The sequence below is a fragment of the Cucurbita pepo genome, chromosome LG06 (genome assembly GCF_002806865.2).
Source record: "Cucurbita pepo subsp. pepo cultivar mu-cu-16 chromosome LG06, ASM280686v2, whole genome shotgun sequence".
In the NCBI taxonomy this organism is placed as follows: Eukaryota; Viridiplantae; Streptophyta; class Magnoliopsida; order Cucurbitales; family Cucurbitaceae; genus Cucurbita; species Cucurbita pepo.
In genome coordinates, this window is record NC_036643.1 from 5,661,113 (window position 1) to 5,680,150 (window position 19,038).

A 19,038-nucleotide genomic window follows, 5' to 3' on the forward strand; every position below is an offset into this window, starting at 1 on the left:
AGAGAAGAAAAATTCTCCTGCATCCGCATCAATAAAACCGTATATTTGGATGCCGCCACTTGCATTTATGTCGATCACGACGTCTCTTTCCGACAAGTGATCACCGTCGCGCCTAAGGTTTGTAAGCGACATATTGTCACCTTCCTCCATCTGCTCTTGTGTTGTAACAAAAAGTAGAAGCAATATTGACCGTACTTAGACACCCATGAACAGAAATTAAATAAAGAGACAAAGCTTTTACGTGGTTAAGAGAGAAGAAATTCTCCTATATCAACGAGTAGCAACCAATCTCAATAATCAAAATATTTACAAAGTGTATATCTCACTCTCTCACGCTAGAGTCTCTCAACAAAGTTTCTCCCAAATTGGCTCTAGTCAAATATAAAATGAAACTCAATACTCTCAACCATCCTAACGACCGTTCTTATAATAATTTAATTCAAAATAGTTATGTACTAATAAACGAGTAGACTTGTAAGAGCGTCCTCTCTTATTTGCGTGTTTAAACATGTTTCTCGTTATCAATAAATATCATTCATCTCTAATATTGAATAATCAACTTTGACTTTCATAGTTTAAGGGCCCATATATTTTCGTTTCTTGATCTCAACAATTTTTCTATTACAAATAAAGTCGTAACATGATTGTTAAGTACGGAATCGTTCAGTTAAAATGATGTTATGAACTTAAATGTTAGTAATAATTTCTTGAAAAGAAACCCTGAAAATAAATAACATGAAATTTAAATAAAACAAAAGAAAAGAATAAAACAACGACATGATCTAACCTAAATGCTACAAAACTAGATAAAAATGTGACTGCCCTAACACTGGTTCTATAGCCTTCATCGTGACTTCGATATCCGTACATAGGTGTCTTACCTTTACTTGAAAAATAAGAGTAGCACGAGCGTAAGTAACCTCACTGTTTGGTTCGGGAAATGCAAGCAAATGCAATATGGTGGGACCTATAGATTTAAAACATCAAGACATAACTTTTTGCAACTTTCCAGTTCGAACAAGGTTCGATGTGTAGTACTTTTTTACACAAGATCCACGCATGTGAACATGGGCCCACTAAGCAGACTCGCATACCTCTTGGGCTCGTCGAGCTAGCACTCGCTAAGAGACTTAATATGCTCCTCAAAGTCCAATTTAACCTCATAGTCATCATCTTTTCTATACATGATCCAAGCATTTGAACATAGCTCCACCAAGGAGACTCGCATGCCCCCTGGGTCTGGCTCGTCGAGCTAGCACTTGCTAATAGGCTAAATATGCTCCTCAAAGTCCAATTTCACCTCAGATCCATCATCTTGATGACATCATTCAAACAAAACAACTACAAAAATCAACCACCTTGCCGTCTTATTATTGAGTGTAAAAAAATATCTCGATAATATCTATTCGAGTAATCTAAACTATATAGAATTGCAAAAAAAACTTAGTCATCGGCTATAAAGAGCATGAATGCATTTTTTACTACATTTTTCAAGTCTGTTTTAGGGGATAACATACATGGTTTTGTATAGCCTAAAACTGAAACTCTTGATTCTTTCTTGATCTGAAATTGATTGCAACTTGAGTTAAACTTTAATAGAACTTGACTTTATCTCACGATAATGTGAACAACATTTTTCACAACTTCCTTCAAGTTCATACGGTATAATTGAGATGTCTTGATTCATATCACTCTCCATCCTTGATATGCGCCAATAATTAACATTTTGAGCTTCTTAAAGGAACAAGTTGTTTATCTGAGAAAGCCAACACGTCGATACTCTCCTGATGATATGATTTACATACAAAGTAGAACATCGTCTCCAACACGAGCCTCCACAACAAGAAAACCAAAATCAACAATAGTAACGAAAGGTTCGCCGACACATACATCCATATAACCAAAGACGGCGAAAAAAGCATCATTTTAACATGATACTTTAACCATAGGAGAATCCCAAAACTCGAATAGATCGCCGACACGACGACGACCGCTGACACCATCTTTCCCTTCAAAAGCAACCTACTCTTAGCCATGGCTTGAAACCCACATGACTCTTCCAACGCAGAAACAACCCCAGCCAATTGGAAAATAATGATCAAATACAACAACCCAATTAAGTAAAGAATCAAGAACATAGCCAAAGTTGTTCCATCAACTTTCCCAAATGGCCAAACAATCAAGAACAAACCAAATCCAGCTATGATATGATATGCCAAGAAAACCAAACCAACACAAAGAAACGTGACTAGAACTCGCTTCCAAACCTTGACTACGACGCTCATGGTGTCCTTAACGGACGGTTCTCGGCCGGAGTATAAGGCGACGACGGTTTGAGAGACGCCCGCGGTGGACAAGATAGAGCAACCGAAAAGGAATGTGATGCAAAAGACTTGGAAGGGCCAAAAGAGAGACCAATTGTGAGAGAAGAGATGTGACATGTTCCCATATTCATGGAGGTTTCTAAGGAGATCATTTAAGGTCTCCATGAAGCCTGAGAGCATGTAGTTTAGAGGGTGGATGAAGCAAAGAGCCGCCATGGAAAAGATCTTTGNAAATTTAAATAAAACAAAAGAAAAGAATAAAACAACGACATGATCTAACCTAAATGCTACAAAACTAGATAAAAATGTGACTGCCCTAACACTGGTTCTATAGCCTTCATCGTGACTTCGATATCCGTACATAGGTGTCTTACCTTTACTTGAAAAATAAGAGTAGCACGAGCGTAAGTAACCTCACTGTTTGGTTCGGGAAATGCAAGCAAATGCAATATGGTGGGACCTATAGATTTAAAACATCAAGACATAACTTTTTGCAACTTTCCAGTTCGAACAAGGTTCGATGTGTAGTACTTTTTTACACAAGATCCACGCATGTGAACATGGGCCCACTAAGCAGACTCGCATACCTCTTGGGCTCGTCGAGCTAGCACTCGCTAAGAGACTTAATATGCTCCTCAAAGTCCAATTTAACCTCATAGTCATCATCTTTTCTATACATGATCCAAGCATTTGAACATAGCTCCACCAAGGAGACTCGCATGCCCCCTGGGTCTGGCTCGTCGAGCTAGCACTTGCTAATAGGCTAAATATGCTCCTCAAAGTCCAATTTCACCTCAGATCCATCATCTTGATGACATCATTCAAACAAAACAACTACAAAAATCAACCACCTTGCCGTCTTATTATTGAGTGTAAAAAAATATCTCGATAATATCTATTCGAGTAATCTAAACTATATAGAATTGCAAAAAAAACTTAGTCATCGGCTATAAAGAGCATGAATGCATTTTTTACTACATTTTTCAAGTCTGTTTTAGGGGATAACATACATGGTTTTGTATAGCCTAAAACTGAAACTCTTGATTCTTTCTTGATCTGAAATTGATTGCAACTTGAGTTAAACTTTAATAGAACTTGACTTTATCTCACGATAATGTGAACAACATTTTTCACAACTTCCTTCAAGTTCATACGGTATAATTGAGATGTCTTGATTCATATCACTCTCCATCCTTGATATGCGCCAATAATTAACATTTTGAGCTTCTTAAAGGAACAAGTTGTTTATCTGAGAAAGCCAACACGTCGATACTCTCCTGATGATATGATTTACATACAAAGTAGAACATCGTCTCCAACACGAGCCTCCACAACAAGAAAACCAAAATCAACAATAGTAACGAAAGGTTCGCCGACACATACATCCATATAACCAAAGACGGCGAAAAAAGCATCATTTTAACATGATACTTTAACCATAGGAGAATCCCAAAACTCGAATAGATCGCCGACACGACGACGACCGCTGACACCATCTTTCCCTTCAAAAGCAACCTACTCTTAGCCATGGCTTGAAACCCACATGACTCTTCCAACGCAGAAACAACCCCAGCCAATTGGAAAATAATGATCAAATACAACAACCCAATTAAGTAAAGAATCAAGAACATAGCCAAAGTTGTTCCATCAACTTTCCCAAATGGCCAAACAATCAAGAACAAACCAAATCCAGCTATGATATGATATGCCAAGAAAACCAAACCAACACAAAGAAACGTGACTAGAACTCGCTTCCAAACCTTGACTACGACGCTCATGGTGTCCTTAACGGACGGTTCTCGGCCGGAGTATAAGGCGACGACGGTTTGAGAGACGCCCGCGGTGGACAAGATAGAGCAACCGAAAAGGAATGTGATGCAAAAGACTTGGAAGGGCCAAAAGAGAGACCAATTGTGAGAGAAGAGATGTGACATGTTCCCATATTCATGGAGGTTTCTAAGGAGATCATTTAAGGTCTCCATGAAGCCTGAGAGCATGTAGTTTAGAGGGTGGATGAAGCAAAGAGCCGCCATGGAAAAGATCTTTGTGTTTTTGTTGATGATTTTGAAGGTTTCTTTGAAGATTTCAAAGGCTCCATGGAATTGCATGTCTTTGTGACTCAAATCCATTGGATTTGTGTTCAAGTGAAGAAGAAGAAGAAGAAGATGAAGATAAGGTAAAGTGATGTCTTTGTGAAGAACAGATGAAGAGATATAAATAGAGTTGTTGGCGTGTGAAGTTTCAACCATTGAATTGGTCATGGAGTGGGGTAGGCTTCATTTATTGAATCTACACACTAAGAAGGACCATTCACGAGTCGTCTCTCACGAAATTTCGAACCTTTTTACGCCGAAATATTCATTTCAAACTTTATAATAAAATTAGCTTTGATCTAAACATGTACTACGGTCTTATAGTTGCGATGTCATCGTCACCCGTACAGGGGAGTCTTGTCTTTACCCGAAAAGTAGAGTATCACCTGGCTTGAGTATTTTAATAAATACTCCGTAAGCGACCCGGTTAAATGCAAATACATACAATTTCATGAGTGGAACATATCATAACAGTCCATAGGCAACTTGGATGTGTACTTAATTTTTCTTCACACGATTCACACGTGCGAGTATGGACCCACCAGTCGGTTTGTACATTTTCGTGGCCCCTTTCTGGTCGGGCTAGCATTTTTTGGTAACTGTTGATGCCGGACACCCGTTGGGAATAGCGATCGTCATGGCATCATTATGATAAACATAATGATTGTTCCCCTACCTCGTAGCATACACGTCCGTACGTACTATCATGAAGGAGTATGGGTATCCTCTGATGTATGAGCACACAATAATGCGTGAGGTCCCAACATTTTTTTCTTTTTCATTAACGTTAAATACAACCCCACAAGTGTATACGTATCATATGACATTCATANATCTGAAATTGATTGCAACTTGAGTTAAACTTTAATAGAACTTGACTTTATCTCACGATAATGTGAACAACATTTTTCACAACTTCCTTCAAGTTCATACGGTATAATTGAGATGTCTTGATTCATATCACTCTCCATCCTTGATATGCGCCAATAATTAACATTTTGAGCTTCTTAAAGGAACAAGTTGTTTATCTGAGAAAGCCAACACGTCGATACTCTCCTGATGATATGATTTACATACAAAGTAGAACATCGTCTCCAACACGAGCCTCCACAACAAGAAAACCAAAATCAACAATAGTAACGAAAGGTTCGCCGACACATACATCCATATAACCAAAGACGGCGAAAAAAGCATCATTTTAACATGATACTTTAACCATAGGAGAATCCCAAAACTCGAATAGATCGCCGACACGACGACGACCGCTGACACCATCTTTCCCTTCAAAAGCAACCTACTCTTAGCCATGGCTTGAAACCCACATGACTCTTCCAACGCAGAAACAACCCCAGCCAATTGGAAAATAATGATCAAATACAACAACCCAATTAAGTAAAGAATCAAGAACATAGCCAAAGTTGTTCCATCAACTTTCCCAAATGGCCAAACAATCAAGAACAAACCAAATCCAGCTATGATATGATATGCCAAGAAAACCAAACCAACACAAAGAAACGTGACTAGAACTCGCTTCCAAACCTTGACTACGACGCTCATGGTGTCCTTAACGGACGGTTCTCGGCCGGAGTATAAGGCGACGACGGTTTGAGAGACGCCCGCGGTGGACAAGATAGAGCAACCGAAAAGGAATGTGATGCAAAAGACTTGGAAGGGCCAAAAGAGAGACCAATTGTGAGAGAAGAGATGTGACATGTTCCCATATTCATGGAGGTTTCTAAGGAGATCATTTAAGGTCTCCATGAAGCCTGAGAGCATGTAGTTTAGAGGGTGGATGAAGCAAAGAGCCGCCATGGAAAAGATCTTTGTGTTTTTGTTGATGATTTTGAAGGTTTCTTTGAAGATTTCAAAGGCTCCATGGAATTGCATGTCTTTGTGACTCAAATCCATTGGATTTGTGTTCAAGTGAAGAAGAAGAAGAAGAAGATGAAGATAAGGTAAAGTGATGTCTTTGTGAAGAACAGATGAAGAGATATAAATAGAGTTGTTGGCGTGTGAAGTTTCAACCATTGAATTGGTCATGGAGTGGGGTAGGCTTCATTTATTGAATCTACACACTAAGAAGGACCATTCACGAGTCGTCTCTCACGAAATTTCGAACCTTTTTACGCCGAAATATTCATTTCAAACTTTATAATAAAATTAGCTTTGATCTAAACATGTACTACGGTCTTATAGTTGCGATGTCATCGTCACCCGTACAGGGGAGTCTTGTCTTTACCCGAAAAGTAGAGTATCACCTGGCTTGAGTATTTTAATAAATACTCCGTAAGCGACCCGGTTAAATGCAAATACATACAATTTCATGAGTGGAACATATCATAACAGTCCATAGGCAACTTGGATGTGTACTTAATTTTTCTTCACACGATTCACACGTGCGAGTATGGACCCACCAGTCGGTTTGTACATTTTCGTGGCCCCTTTCTGGTCGGGCTAGCATTTTTTGGTAACTGTTGATGCCGGACACCCGTTGGGAATAGCGATCGTCATGGCATCATTATGATAAACATAATGATTGTTCCCCTACCTCGTAGCATACACGTCCGTACGTACTATCATGAAGGAGTATGGGTATCCTCTGATGTATGAGCACACAATAATGCGTGAGGTCCCAACATTTTTTTCTTTTTCATTAACGTTAAATACAACCCCACAAGTGTATACGTATCATATGACATTCATATCACACATATATCATATCATAACGTTTTCATGCTTTCAGACATAACAATTCATATCATGCACATAACATATCATATATCATAAGAGTCACATAAGATATCTCGAGCATGTCTTCAACATATCATATCATAAACATAACAATCATATCTCATAACATATACATATCATTTCATAACGGTTTGCATAAATGGGCATATGACACCTACGAAGCCACGGGGACGTGTCATCATACAGCACACAATTATAACGAAACGACAGTAGGGCAACTTACTTGGTTGGCCTTAGCTGGCGTTCTCCCTAATTTGAGTACGTTTGCTCCCGTTCCTCAAAATTGCTCCAAATTATTGCTGGTTGTCCTTCTCTATTAGAATATTCATCCTATTTCATTAGTAATCTAATAATTCATAACTCAATTGAACTTAAATTGAGAAATTTACCTTTATACGAACCTTATTTGCCTTAAACGATGTTAAATTCATATTCGGGATGATTGGAATAGTGGAAAATGACTGTTTTTCCCTTCACGTAGCCGAACGAGCGACTTTTGAGCCGTAGAGCCGATCCGAGCCGTTTAAGCTAACTGAGCCAAGGGAGGTGTCGCGCTACAGGTGTGCCATGTGGTACAATCAAAGGCCGACGCGTGTGCAAGCAGCTTTAGGTCGAGGCGCGAGTCGCGTGCGGGTACGTGGGTCACGGACTACAAGCATCTGATTGGGTCGAAGCGTGTTATTGAACTCAGTTACTACTCATGTGTCTGATCTGAAAATTATTGAGAGGACTAGTATCACATTCACTAATTAAGAAAAAGATCTGTGAGTTTATAAGGTAGGTTAAAGTCAGGCTATTAGAGGGCTCTAAAAACCTTACGGAAAGTTCTATAGTGTACTTTGTTCATCCCGAGGATTGTCGAAAATTATTAAGAGTAGTCCTACATTGGCTAATGAAAAGAAGGCGGTTCGACCGTTTCCGGTGTTGATTTCGTAACAATGATTATGTTTGAACAAAGACCTTTTCAAGCTTAATTCAAGCAACAAGCTAGAACAATGGAATTCCGTAAAAAAAAACCCTCAAATCTTCTCCTTCTTCTTCAACCTCAAATCATGAATCTAAATCATGAAAAGCTGCAGTTCTTCGGAATCTATGAAATTCTCAAAGAAACCATCACATTGATCTTCACACCCACAACAATCTTCGCCCAAATCGCTCTCGCTTTCCTTCTCCCTCTCTCTCTCCTAATCTTCACCAAATCCACCCATTCTCCGCCCTTCAATTCGCTTCGTAGTTTCTTCTCCGCCATCTTCTTCTTCCTCTCCACCTCCGCCGCCGTCTACGCCGCCGCCTGCCTTCACGCCGATCACGACGTCTCTTTCCGACAAGTGATCGCCGCCTCGCCCAAGGTTTGCAAGCGACATTTCATCACTTTCCTCTGTCTTCTCGCGGACTTCTTAGCCTTCAATTTCTTCGCTGTTTCCGCGATTCTACTGATTTTCGTGATATCTTTTCTTCTCAACTATGAACGATTTGAAAGTTTCAAGGCAGCTCTGATTCTGTTCTTGTCTGCGGCGGCCGTTTATTTTGCCCTAATTTGGCAAATCGCGAGCGTTGTCTCTGTTTTTGAAACAGAGTCGTACGGATTCGAAGCCATTGCTAGAAGTAAGGAGCTGATTGAGGGGAAAATGGCGATAGGTTTGATTCTTCTGGCTTTAATCGGTTCACCTTTTGGATTGATTCTGTTTGTGGTTCGTTATTGCGTTGAATCTGCGTTGGTGCGTGAGGGGATTTTGGGGATTGTGTTTGGATGTGTTCATTTGTTATGTTCTTGTTGATTGGAACTGTGTTGTATTTGTTCTGTAAATCGTATCACTGTGACAGAATCGATGAATCGGCTCTTTGTGATTGTCTTCCAGGTTATTTGCCGGTGGAGTTGAAGGTTGAAGACGATGATGACTACGAAAAACCTTCGACGGGACACGATACCGTTTAAGATATGGGCTAACGGTAACGCAAGTCAACATGTGGTTCTTACCGAATGGTCGGGTGGTTTCGTTTGGTTTGGTCTAGTCTGGTCCGGTTTGGTTTTTAGATTCAGTTGTTGTAGTATGTGTACTACAAGAGTTTATTCCTTGATCGAGAGAGATATGATGACTAAAAAAAACCTTAAGAAGGACAAGATACCGTAGCTGTAAAACAAATAAAAAATGTTAGTTCGTTGGGTTTGGTTTGGTCGGGTTTGGTTTTTAGATTCAATTGTCGTAGTACACTTATAAACCACAAGAATTTATTCTGTGACCAAAGAGATATGATGACTACCAAAAACAGGCAGATAAGATACCGCTTAAGAAATTGGTTATTCAGTCAAATAAGTCAAAATATTGTTATTGTCATTGTGAGGTGGGTCCCGTTTGGTTGTCAGGTCCAATTTGGTTTTTAGATTTTGTTGCAGTAGTATATGTATAAATGATGAGAGTTTATCCCGTAACTAACGAATATGATGACTATGAAAAACCTTCAGCGAGACAAGATACCGTGTATGAAATGGGCTAACTATAAAATAAGTTAAAATGTTGTTTTTATCATTCGAGAATGGTCAAGTGGGTTCGGTTTGATTGTCTGGCTTATCTGATTTTTAGATTCATTTATAAATCACGAGAGTTTAATCGGTGACTATGAGATATGATGACTACAAAAAAACCTTCAATAGGATAAGATACCGTGTAAAAAATGAGCTACCGGTAAAATAAATCAAAATGTTGTTCTTTCATTCAACAATGATAAGTGGTAGTTTAGTTGTCTGGTCCCATTTGGTTTTTAGAGTAATATATGTATAAATCATGAGAGTTTATTCGGTGACTAAGAGATATGATGACTATAAAAAACCTTCAGTAAGACAAGATGTCGTGTACGAAATGGGGTAACTATAAAATAAGTCAAAATGTTGTTTTTATCATTCAAGAATGGTCGGGTGGGTCCGGTTTGGTTTGTCAAGTCCGATTTGGTTTTTAGATTCAGTTCCGGTAGTACATGTATAAACTATGATAGTTTATTTTGTGACTAAATGATACGACGTTTTTGACAAGTAACTTTTCTACTAAAATCTCTAAGTACAAGACTTTGATGAGAAAAGTTACGTTTCATCAGCACGTGATTACTAACTATGCATTTCAAATGTTACCTCGTGTAATATATGGGTTTGTAACTTGCATCTTAGATTTTTTTTTTTTTTTTTTTTAAATAACGTCAGCAATAGTAAGAACTCAGTCGATCTAGAGTTTCTAAAAGTCAAAGCTATTGCATAGGTATAATAAAAAAGAATAATTATTTTTTATTTTCACGAACATACGATAACGATAACAGTTGGAGATTAACGTCACAAATAGTCGAAAATAAACATGAAAAATGACCTAAAAATTGCCGGAATATTGAAAGTTAAGACTGACAAATTAAAAATAAGTCTGAAATAAAAAATAGTTTAATATATTGTTTTAATTTTAATATAATTTTAATACGAAATTAAAAGAAAAAAAATATTTAATTGCAATATTACTTAAATAGATATTTTCATAAGAGAAAAAAAAAACTATTAAAAAATGCAGCAAAGGCTAAATATGTAAATTTCATTGATGTTGAATNAAAAAAAAAAAAAAAAAAAAAAAAAAAAAAAAAACTGATTCCACGATAGAGACATAAAAACACGCTTTAAAAAAGACTTGTAAGAGCTTCCTCCCTTATTTGCGTCTTCGAACATGTTTTTCATTACCAATAAATATAATAACCACCTTTGACTTTGACTTTGACTTTTTACAATTTACGGGTCAATTATTTCGATATCTGAACTTTTAAAAATATAAATTTATGATGATTCCCGAAAGTGTCCATGTATTTCTATAGAGATTGGAGCGGAAATTCCAAACAGATAATTTACAAAGATCGAGTTCCCTACTGATATTCATTTCCGAGTAATTTTGATTTTCCAACAAAATTTCTTAAAGCTTAATTTCAATATTGTAATTTTATTTCGAGTTACCAACTTCTCTTATTTTTCTCCATTCTGGATCCGAAAACAGAAGAGTTACGTGAATAAAAAATACAAGGGAGGTTCATGGCAAAGGGTAAAGATGTCCGAGTAACAGTTATTTTGGAATGTACTCGCTGTATTCGAAATGGTATTAATAAGGAATTTGTGGATATTTTCAAATATATCACTCAAAAGAATCGACCCAGCACGCCTAGTTTGATTGGAATTGAGAAAATTTTGTCCAAGTTATTACTTAGTAAATATATATATATATATATACATATATATACAAGTAAAGAATCTATATAAGAAGGGCGGTATAGCAAAAATTTGGGCGAGGTGGGAGACGGGGTTGACGATGAGGAATAAAATCCTCTACCCAATCCCATTTGGCCAATGGGAAAAAAAACGTCTTCTCAGTCCCTTCCTATATTAGGCATAAAATTGAAAGTTTAGAGATCTAAATGTCGAATCTCACATCGAGAGGAGAACGAAGCATTCTTGTAAGAGTGTAGAAACTTCTCCTTGGTAGACGCGTTTTAAGACCACGAGACTGACAACGATACGTAACGGGCCAAAGCGGACGGGGTTGACAATGAGGAATAAAATCCTCCACCCGATCCCATTTGGCCAATGAAAAAATATATATATTATTCTCACTCCCTTCCTATATTAGGCATAAAATTGGAAGTTTAGAGATTTGAATGTTAAATCCCACATCAAGAGGAGAACGGAGAGTTCTTTTAAGAGCGTGGAAACCTCTCCCTAATAGACGTTTTAAAACCACGAAACTGACAACGATACGTAACGAGCCAAAACAGACAATATCTAGCAATAGGGTTTGACGGTTACATATAAACTTATAATTTGATATCAATATTCATATTCAAACGAATCTACTAATATTATAATCTATGCATCCTTTTCTACTCAAATCAAATAATTGTTTAACATTCACATCAATGATGAACTTAGAACATTCAACCAATCACTTCATCCTTCATTTCTTAAATATCTTCCTCCATTTTCTTTCTTCTCTTCACCTCCAAACGCCATGGATTCAAACCTCCAAAAGCTTCAATCTTTAGGAGTCTTTGGAATCATCAAAGAAACCATCAAATTGATATACCAATGGAGAAAAATCTTCACCCAAATCACTCTTCTCTTCATTCTCCCTTCCTATCTCATAACCTTCACCAACTTTGCACTCATCCTTTTCGCCTCACAAAACATTTACTTTCTCGTCTTCAACCTCGTCTCTATAATCATCACCGCCGTCCTCACCATCATTGCCACCGCCACCGTCGTTTACACTGTTGCCTGTGTCTATGCAAAACGTGACATATCATTCAAGCACGTGATCGGCGTCGTCCCGAATGTTTGGAAGCCAGTTCTCGGGACGTCTCTATGTTATTACACGACGTTGTTTGCCTTGAATTTTGTTGGTAGTTTGGTCGTCTTTTTGATAGTTGTTTCAAATAAGAACTTGGTGGTGATTCTTTTCATCTTCTTGATAATGTTCTTCATAGGAACTTTTTATTTGATATCAATATGGAAATTATCGGACGTTGTGGCTGTTTTGGAAGGGCTATGTGGGTTTAAAGCTATGGCTAAGAGTAAGGGTTTGGTTAAAGGGAAGGTGAGAATGGTTAAGAAGTTAGTCATGGCTTTGAGTTTGCCTGTTGGAGTGGTTCAATATGTGTTCTTTTGTTTGGTTGTTCAACCAACATGTATTGGGATGGTGGGCAAGGGTGTTTTGGTAATTATTTGGATCTTGTCGTTTTCGGTGTTCTTTTTGGTCACTCAGGTGGCTAAGACTGTGTTGTATTTCGTTTGTAAATTAGACCACGATGAGATTGTTGACAAGTTGGCTCTATCTGACCATCTTCGAGTTCATCTGCTGGAAAACTACAACGATCCGTTGAAGGTTGATGATCATGTTCGTATCGAGAAGTTACAAGTTGTTTGATCATAGGTTCGGGATGACTTTTTAATGGTGTAAAAAGTTGTTTTTACCCATGTAAAAGTTATTCTAAACCGACCTTAAATCTCCTTCGTTCATCATTAGTGGTTTTGATTTGTAATAAACGTTTTTTACATTACAGAATTGAGTGATTCAAACTTCTTATGTCTCTATTCTAATCCTAATGCATAGAACTTTATAGTAAAAATCATAAATGATTTATGTTCATATAGCTCCAAGGGTTTTGTGGCTAGCACCCGTGCCTTTGGAGGGGCATGTAGGCAAGGGTGTGAACATGGACTTGTAGTTATACTTGGGTTGGGTAGGTGTTGGTGGACATGATGTGCACGCAAGGGTGATAGGAGGTGTTGATGCGGCGTGGTGCTTGGGACTTGGCACACACGCACTCAAAGGTCATATAGGGCGCACGAGCATGGGGCCAACAAGGCACGCGTGCACTCAAGAGCAACTAGGGTGCGCAAGCAGGGCGCCCACACGCCCTCATGCAAGGCGAGTATGGGGCGCACGCAAAGGGTCCAACACTGGCACCCATGAGTACGCCTTGGTCGTAAGCCTTAGCATGCACATGAGCGTTCAGGCCATGCTCCTGCCCATGCATCATTCTCATTAACACCCAAACCCACACTAACCCAACTCACTCATGCATTTCAGATGGTCTTGCATTGGAGCATGTCCAATCATCAATACTTAACATGTACGATTGTATACTTAGCCTATAACCTTCATGACACTTCAAAGAATAAATTTTTTTATTGTGTGGGGAGGGACGAATCAGAGCGACGAAGGGTTAAATCTCAATGGATCGTGCAACAAGGTCACTATGCCACTTACAATACCCTGTTGCATATTTAAGTCATCTAGAAAGTATTCTACCCATCGCTCACTGGGAATTACGTTACAAAGCGACCCTTGAGACTCATCTATCACAAGGGCTTAGCCAATGACACGTGCCTTTGGGGCACCAAAAGGCCCTTACTACTGGTCGGCAATCAAGCGATGGGCACATGCGTCGCTTCTAGCTCGGATTCTAACTTAGAGACATTCAGTCATAATCTAGCGCACAGTAGCTTCGCTCCACTAGTTTTTCAACCAAGCGTGATGACCAATTGTACGAATCAAGAATTCCTCTCGTACCAGGTTGAATTACTATTACGACACTATCGTCATTAGGGTAAAACTAACCTGTCTCACGACAGTTTAAACCCAACTCACGATCCCTATTGGTGGGTGAACAATCCAACACTCGGTGCATTCTGCTTCACAATGATAGGAAGATCCAACATCAAAGAATAAAAAAGCAACGTCGCTATAAACGCTTGGCTGTCACAAGCCGGTAATCATAATTGACCTAAACAATTATGATAATAAGAACAATGTGAACATTGAATGTGAGAGGAAACTTAGTCAATAGTTAGATGAGTTCATCCAATCCTTCACCAATTTTTCTCCATAGCAATTAAATTCTTGAAGCTATCCCTTTCCCTATGAATATTCAACCATCACTTCATTTCCTCGAAGCTTCAAATCCAATAATTTCTTCCCAATAAATCTTCCCATCTTCTCAAGATTTCTTCATCTTCTTCCAAAACGCCATGGATGAACTAAAACTTGAAAACTTACCGTTCTTCAGAATCGTCGGAATTCTCCAAGAAACTTGGAAATTGATACACCAATGGAGGAAAATCTTCACCCAAATGACTCTTGCCTTCATTCTTCCTCTCTCTCTCTTGTTCTTCACCAACATGGAAATATCCAATTTTTTCCTTCACAAAATCTCCCATGATAAAATGATTTTACAACACACTCAAAAATTCACACCCCAATTCCTTAAACTCTCCGACCTCGTATCCTCTGAAAGAATCTATGTTGTTCTTTTCACTTTAACGTCCTTAATCTTCTCGACGATCTTCTCTCTCCTCTCCACCTCTGCTGTCGTCTATACCGTCGCTTGTATCTACACGGCACGTGATGTTTCTTTCGATATCGTGATCCGGGTCCTCCCGAAAGTTTGGAGGAAGCTTCTTGTTACATTCTTGTGTGTTTTTGCAGCCTTTTTGGCCTTCAATTTTGTTGCTTTTGGTGTGATGTTTTTGATACCTGTGATAGCAATCATAATCTATGGCCCAAATGACCATCACTTCTTAGCCGGCATTGGAACCATTTTTTTCTTCTTTACCATCTTTTATTTAGCTGCCATTTGGTACTTAACCATAATTTGGCAACTTTCGAGCGTCGTGTCGGTTTTGGAAGCGTCGTGTGGGTTCAAAGCCATGGCGAAAAGCAAGGGTTTGCTTAAGGGGAAGATGAAGATGGTGGTGAAGTTAACAATGTTGCTGAATTTGCCATTGGGAGTGGCTCAGTTGGTGTTTTACTACTTCGTTGTTCGGTCAGCGTCGGTCGGGGCAGCGGGCAGGGGTATTTTGGGGATTTGTTGGGTGGTGTTGTTTATGGTGTTGTTCTTGGTGAAGCTTGTGGTGGAAACTATGGTGTATTTTGTGTGCAAATCGTTTCATTGTGAGAGTGTTGATAAGGTGGCGCTGTCGGAGCATCTTCAAGGCTATCTGTCGGATCACTATGTCCAGTTGAAGGTGGTTGATGACTATGTGCAGCTTGCGAAATTGCAAGCTGTTTGATATCATTATTAAGTGGGGTTTGTTTGAATGTATCATCTGACATATCGTGTCAAGAACGTGTCGATGCATTATCTAATAAATCACAATCGAGGTTACAATAAACAAAAAGACCGGTTTTGTAAGCATATCAGCTATATTTTGAGATGTCCACGAGGTAGAGGTGGAGCAAGACGAGGAAGAGCATCCTAGCCACCTATTTCATTTTTTATTTATTTACTTGTGTGTGTTTATATTTAAAAATAAAAGTAGTGGGGCAAATTCAAGGTTAGGGACAGAGAATGTAATCACTGTTCCCGACCTCGCTTAGTTCGTTTAAACGGAGTTCTCCAACCCACTTGAAACAGGTCCCTATAGTTACATTGTCCGAGGCATGTATTATAATTTCATCAAATCAAAATATATTTCGACGATGAAAATAGTAACGACCCAATTTTTCTATTAAAAATAAGGTATCCACTACATGCATGAATGACCGTTAAATGTGAAAATCTTTATTTAAAATATTACGTAACCATGCCATGAAATTAAACGTTCCCTATAAAAGTTTTAAAACAAAAGAGCGGAAAATAAGTTCCATGAAACTTACATAAAACAAAGAAAAGAATAAAATGATGTCATGATCTACCCTAAGGGTTACAAAACAGACACAAATGTGACAGCCTACCTTGGGTATTAGTTCCAAGGCTTTTATCGGGACGCCATCGTTCATACATGGGTGTCTTACTTTTACCTAAAACAACAAGAGTATCACATGTCGTGAGTATTTTAAGAAATACTCAATAAGTAATCCCACCCTGGGGATCGAGAAATGCAAGTACATGCATCATGGCATGACCTTAAGCAGACAAGGTTGGTTGTGTAGTATTTCTCTACACATGGCCCACACATGCAAACATAGGCTTACTAGGCGAACTCGCATACCCCCTCGACCTGGCTCATCGAACTAGCACTCGTTAACGGGCTATCGAACACCATGGAGAAAAAGGACACGTATAACATCATGGCGAATATAAATGTCATAAGTCGTAAGATACATATAACTCATCAAAGCATTTTCATTACTTTCAAGTTCGTGTTATTTCATTTTCGCTATTTGATGTCATCATTGTTAGTTTAAATGACTTTTCCGAACATTTAAACCCATAGCAACACTTTGGTAAACTATGAATCGATCATCTAGCTAAAATCATCTATAAAGTGTCTCGGCTTAGAAATCCCTCCTAAAATTCAATCTATGAACACTACTCATGTAAAACATCCCTGCAAGTAACAAAAATAATTGCCAGCATTCTCAAGCATTTAGAATTGATTGTTTTTCAAACAAGAAATAAGATAATTAACATTTGGAATAATCGAAGAACAAGAGGAATCAAAATGTCTATTTATATTGAAATTCTCTAAAAATATAGTTAAAGAGTTTACTATTTTTATATTATTTATTGTTAAAGCCAATTGGTTTTGCTTTTGTTTTTCTTTGGTCCATTCCAAACAAAGACTTTTCAAACGCAATTCAAAAGCATTCAGAAGACCAATTTTTCCTTATTAATCCTTCCCCTCATCCAAAAATCCTTCGTTCCTCTGCAAATTCTCCCATCTTCTTCATCACCTAATCATGGATGTCGAACAAGAAGAGATGCAATTTCTCGGAACCTATGGAATTTTCAGAGAAACCGCCAAATTAATTTTCACATGGAGAAGGATTTTCTCTCAAATCACTCTAGCTCTGATTCTTCCCCTCTCCTTTTTGTTCTTGGCTCACATGGAGATCTCCGATCTATTCCTACGAAAAATCATGTTCGACGAATTTGTATTGGACCAAACGCAAACCAGTACAGCCTCATTCGATAAACTCTCCGACATCGTCTCATCAGAGAAGGTATATTATTTTCTATTTCAAATCGCGTACCTGGTTATCTTCATCGTCCTCTCGCTTCTCTCCACCTCCGCCGTCGTCTACACCGTCGCGTCGATCTACACCGGCCGCGACGTCACCTACAAGCCGGTGATGAGCGTCGTTCCTAAGGTCTGGAAACGGCTCCTCCTCACATTCCTCTGCGTGTTCATCTCCTTCATCGGCTACTCAATCGCCAGCGTCCTCGCCATCTCCTTCCTCTTCTTCCTCATCATCCTCATCTTCGGCTCAGTCGGCGCCGGCGTCATCATCCTTCTCTACATCATCCAAATCATATACCTCGCCGGCGCCTTCTACCTGACGGCGATCTGGCAGCTCTCGAACGTCGTCTCCGTTCTCGAAGATTCATACGGATTCAAAGCGATGAGCAAAAGCTACAGTCTGGTGAAAGGGAAATTAGGGATTTCAATTGTTATAATCCTCATTCTAAGCTTCCCACTCGGAACGGTGCGTTTTGTGTTTGGGAATTTGGTGGTTCGAACGGAGTCGTTGGGTGTGCTTACCAAGGGTATTTTGGGAATTTTTTGCTTTTTATTATTTTTTATTTGCTTTTTATTGAAGCTGGTGACGGAGACGGTATTATATTTCGTATGCAAATCATACCATCATGAAAATATCGACAAGTCGGCCCTCTCGGATCACCTCGAGGTCTATCTATTGGGAGAGTATATGCCGTTGAGGCCTAGAGATGTTCAACTCGAGAAATTTCAACTTTAAGTATGTAAACTCGATATAGTTCTATTCTTTTATTTGTATCGTCGTCTTTGAATTGTACGGGATTTTTTTTCGTTGATGTAAACATTTTTTTTATCTCGACTTTCGTCGTTTCTATTTTTAAAATTTTCATACGGTTTTCTTGTTTAAAAGTGTTCCATGGTCTTCAATTGATGTTGCCGACAGTACAGTGGTGTCTTACCTTTATCTAAAATATAAAACTAGCACATGGCTTGAGTATTTTAAGAAATACTTAATGCCTGACTTCACTGTTGGGGTCAGAGAATGCACACTCTCTTAGGTGCCCTCCAGTCCGGACAAATTGGATGGGTAGTGTTTACCTACACACAACCAACATATGCGAGCGTGGACCCACCAGACGGACTCGCACCCCCTGGACGCCTGGAGCTACAATGACCGCCGTGCATCATGTCAAGCATGATGATCATCTCATCATCATAGTGTATGCGTCTGTACTCATCATAAAAGGGAAAGTATTCTGATGCATGTGAACGTATTATATGCATGAGGTCCCTGTACTTTTCATCTTAACTCATTCATGCGGCTGTAAGCTTTCATACATTACATCATTCATAACATTACTGAGGAGTTCTGCATCAAAAAATTCATCATTGTCATACATGTCATACATTTCATTGT

General features: G+C 38.8%; 5 protein-coding genes across 5 annotated transcripts; 4 read left to right on the forward strand and 1 right to left on the reverse strand.

The window, feature by feature from the left end:
- Positions 1-1,346: 1,346 nt before the first annotated feature.
- Positions 1,347-6,368, reverse strand: LOC111797044. Its single transcript, XM_023679915.1, has 2 exons — positions 6,239-6,368; positions 1,347-2,549 (listed from the first exon to the last, which is right to left on the reverse strand). Exons 1-2 carry the CDS (start codon positions 6,323-6,325, stop codon positions 1,719-1,721), a joined length of 918 nt encoding a protein of 305 aa, XP_023535683.1. The 5' UTR covers positions 6,326-6,368; the 3' UTR covers positions 1,347-1,718.
- Positions 6,369-8,218: 1,850 nt separating this feature from the next.
- LOC111797045 lies at positions 8,219-9,365 on the forward strand. Its single transcript, XM_023679916.1, has 2 exons — positions 8,219-8,806; positions 9,028-9,365. The coding sequence occupies exons 1-2, from the start codon at positions 8,221-8,223 to the stop codon at positions 9,102-9,104; spliced, it is 663 nt and encodes a 220-aa protein (XP_023535684.1). The 5' UTR covers positions 8,219-8,220; the 3' UTR covers positions 9,105-9,365.
- A 2,824-nt stretch (positions 9,366-12,189) lies between these two features.
- Positions 12,190-13,104, forward strand: LOC111797427. The gene has a single exon (XM_023680414.1). It carries the CDS (start codon positions 12,190-12,192, stop codon positions 13,102-13,104), a length of 915 nt encoding a protein of 304 aa, XP_023536182.1.
- A 1,802-nt stretch (positions 13,105-14,906) lies between these two features.
- LOC111797428 lies at positions 14,907-15,752 on the forward strand. The gene has a single exon (XM_023680415.1). It carries the CDS (start codon positions 14,907-14,909, stop codon positions 15,750-15,752), a length of 846 nt encoding a protein of 281 aa, XP_023536183.1.
- A 967-nt stretch (positions 15,753-16,719) lies between these two features.
- LOC111797043 lies at positions 16,720-18,500 on the forward strand. Its single transcript, XM_023679914.1, has one exon. The coding sequence runs from the start codon at positions 17,365-17,367 to the stop codon at positions 18,379-18,381; it is 1,017 nt and encodes a 338-aa protein (XP_023535682.1). The 5' UTR covers positions 16,720-17,364; the 3' UTR covers positions 18,382-18,500.
- The last annotated feature ends 538 nt before the right edge of the window (positions 18,501-19,038 follow it).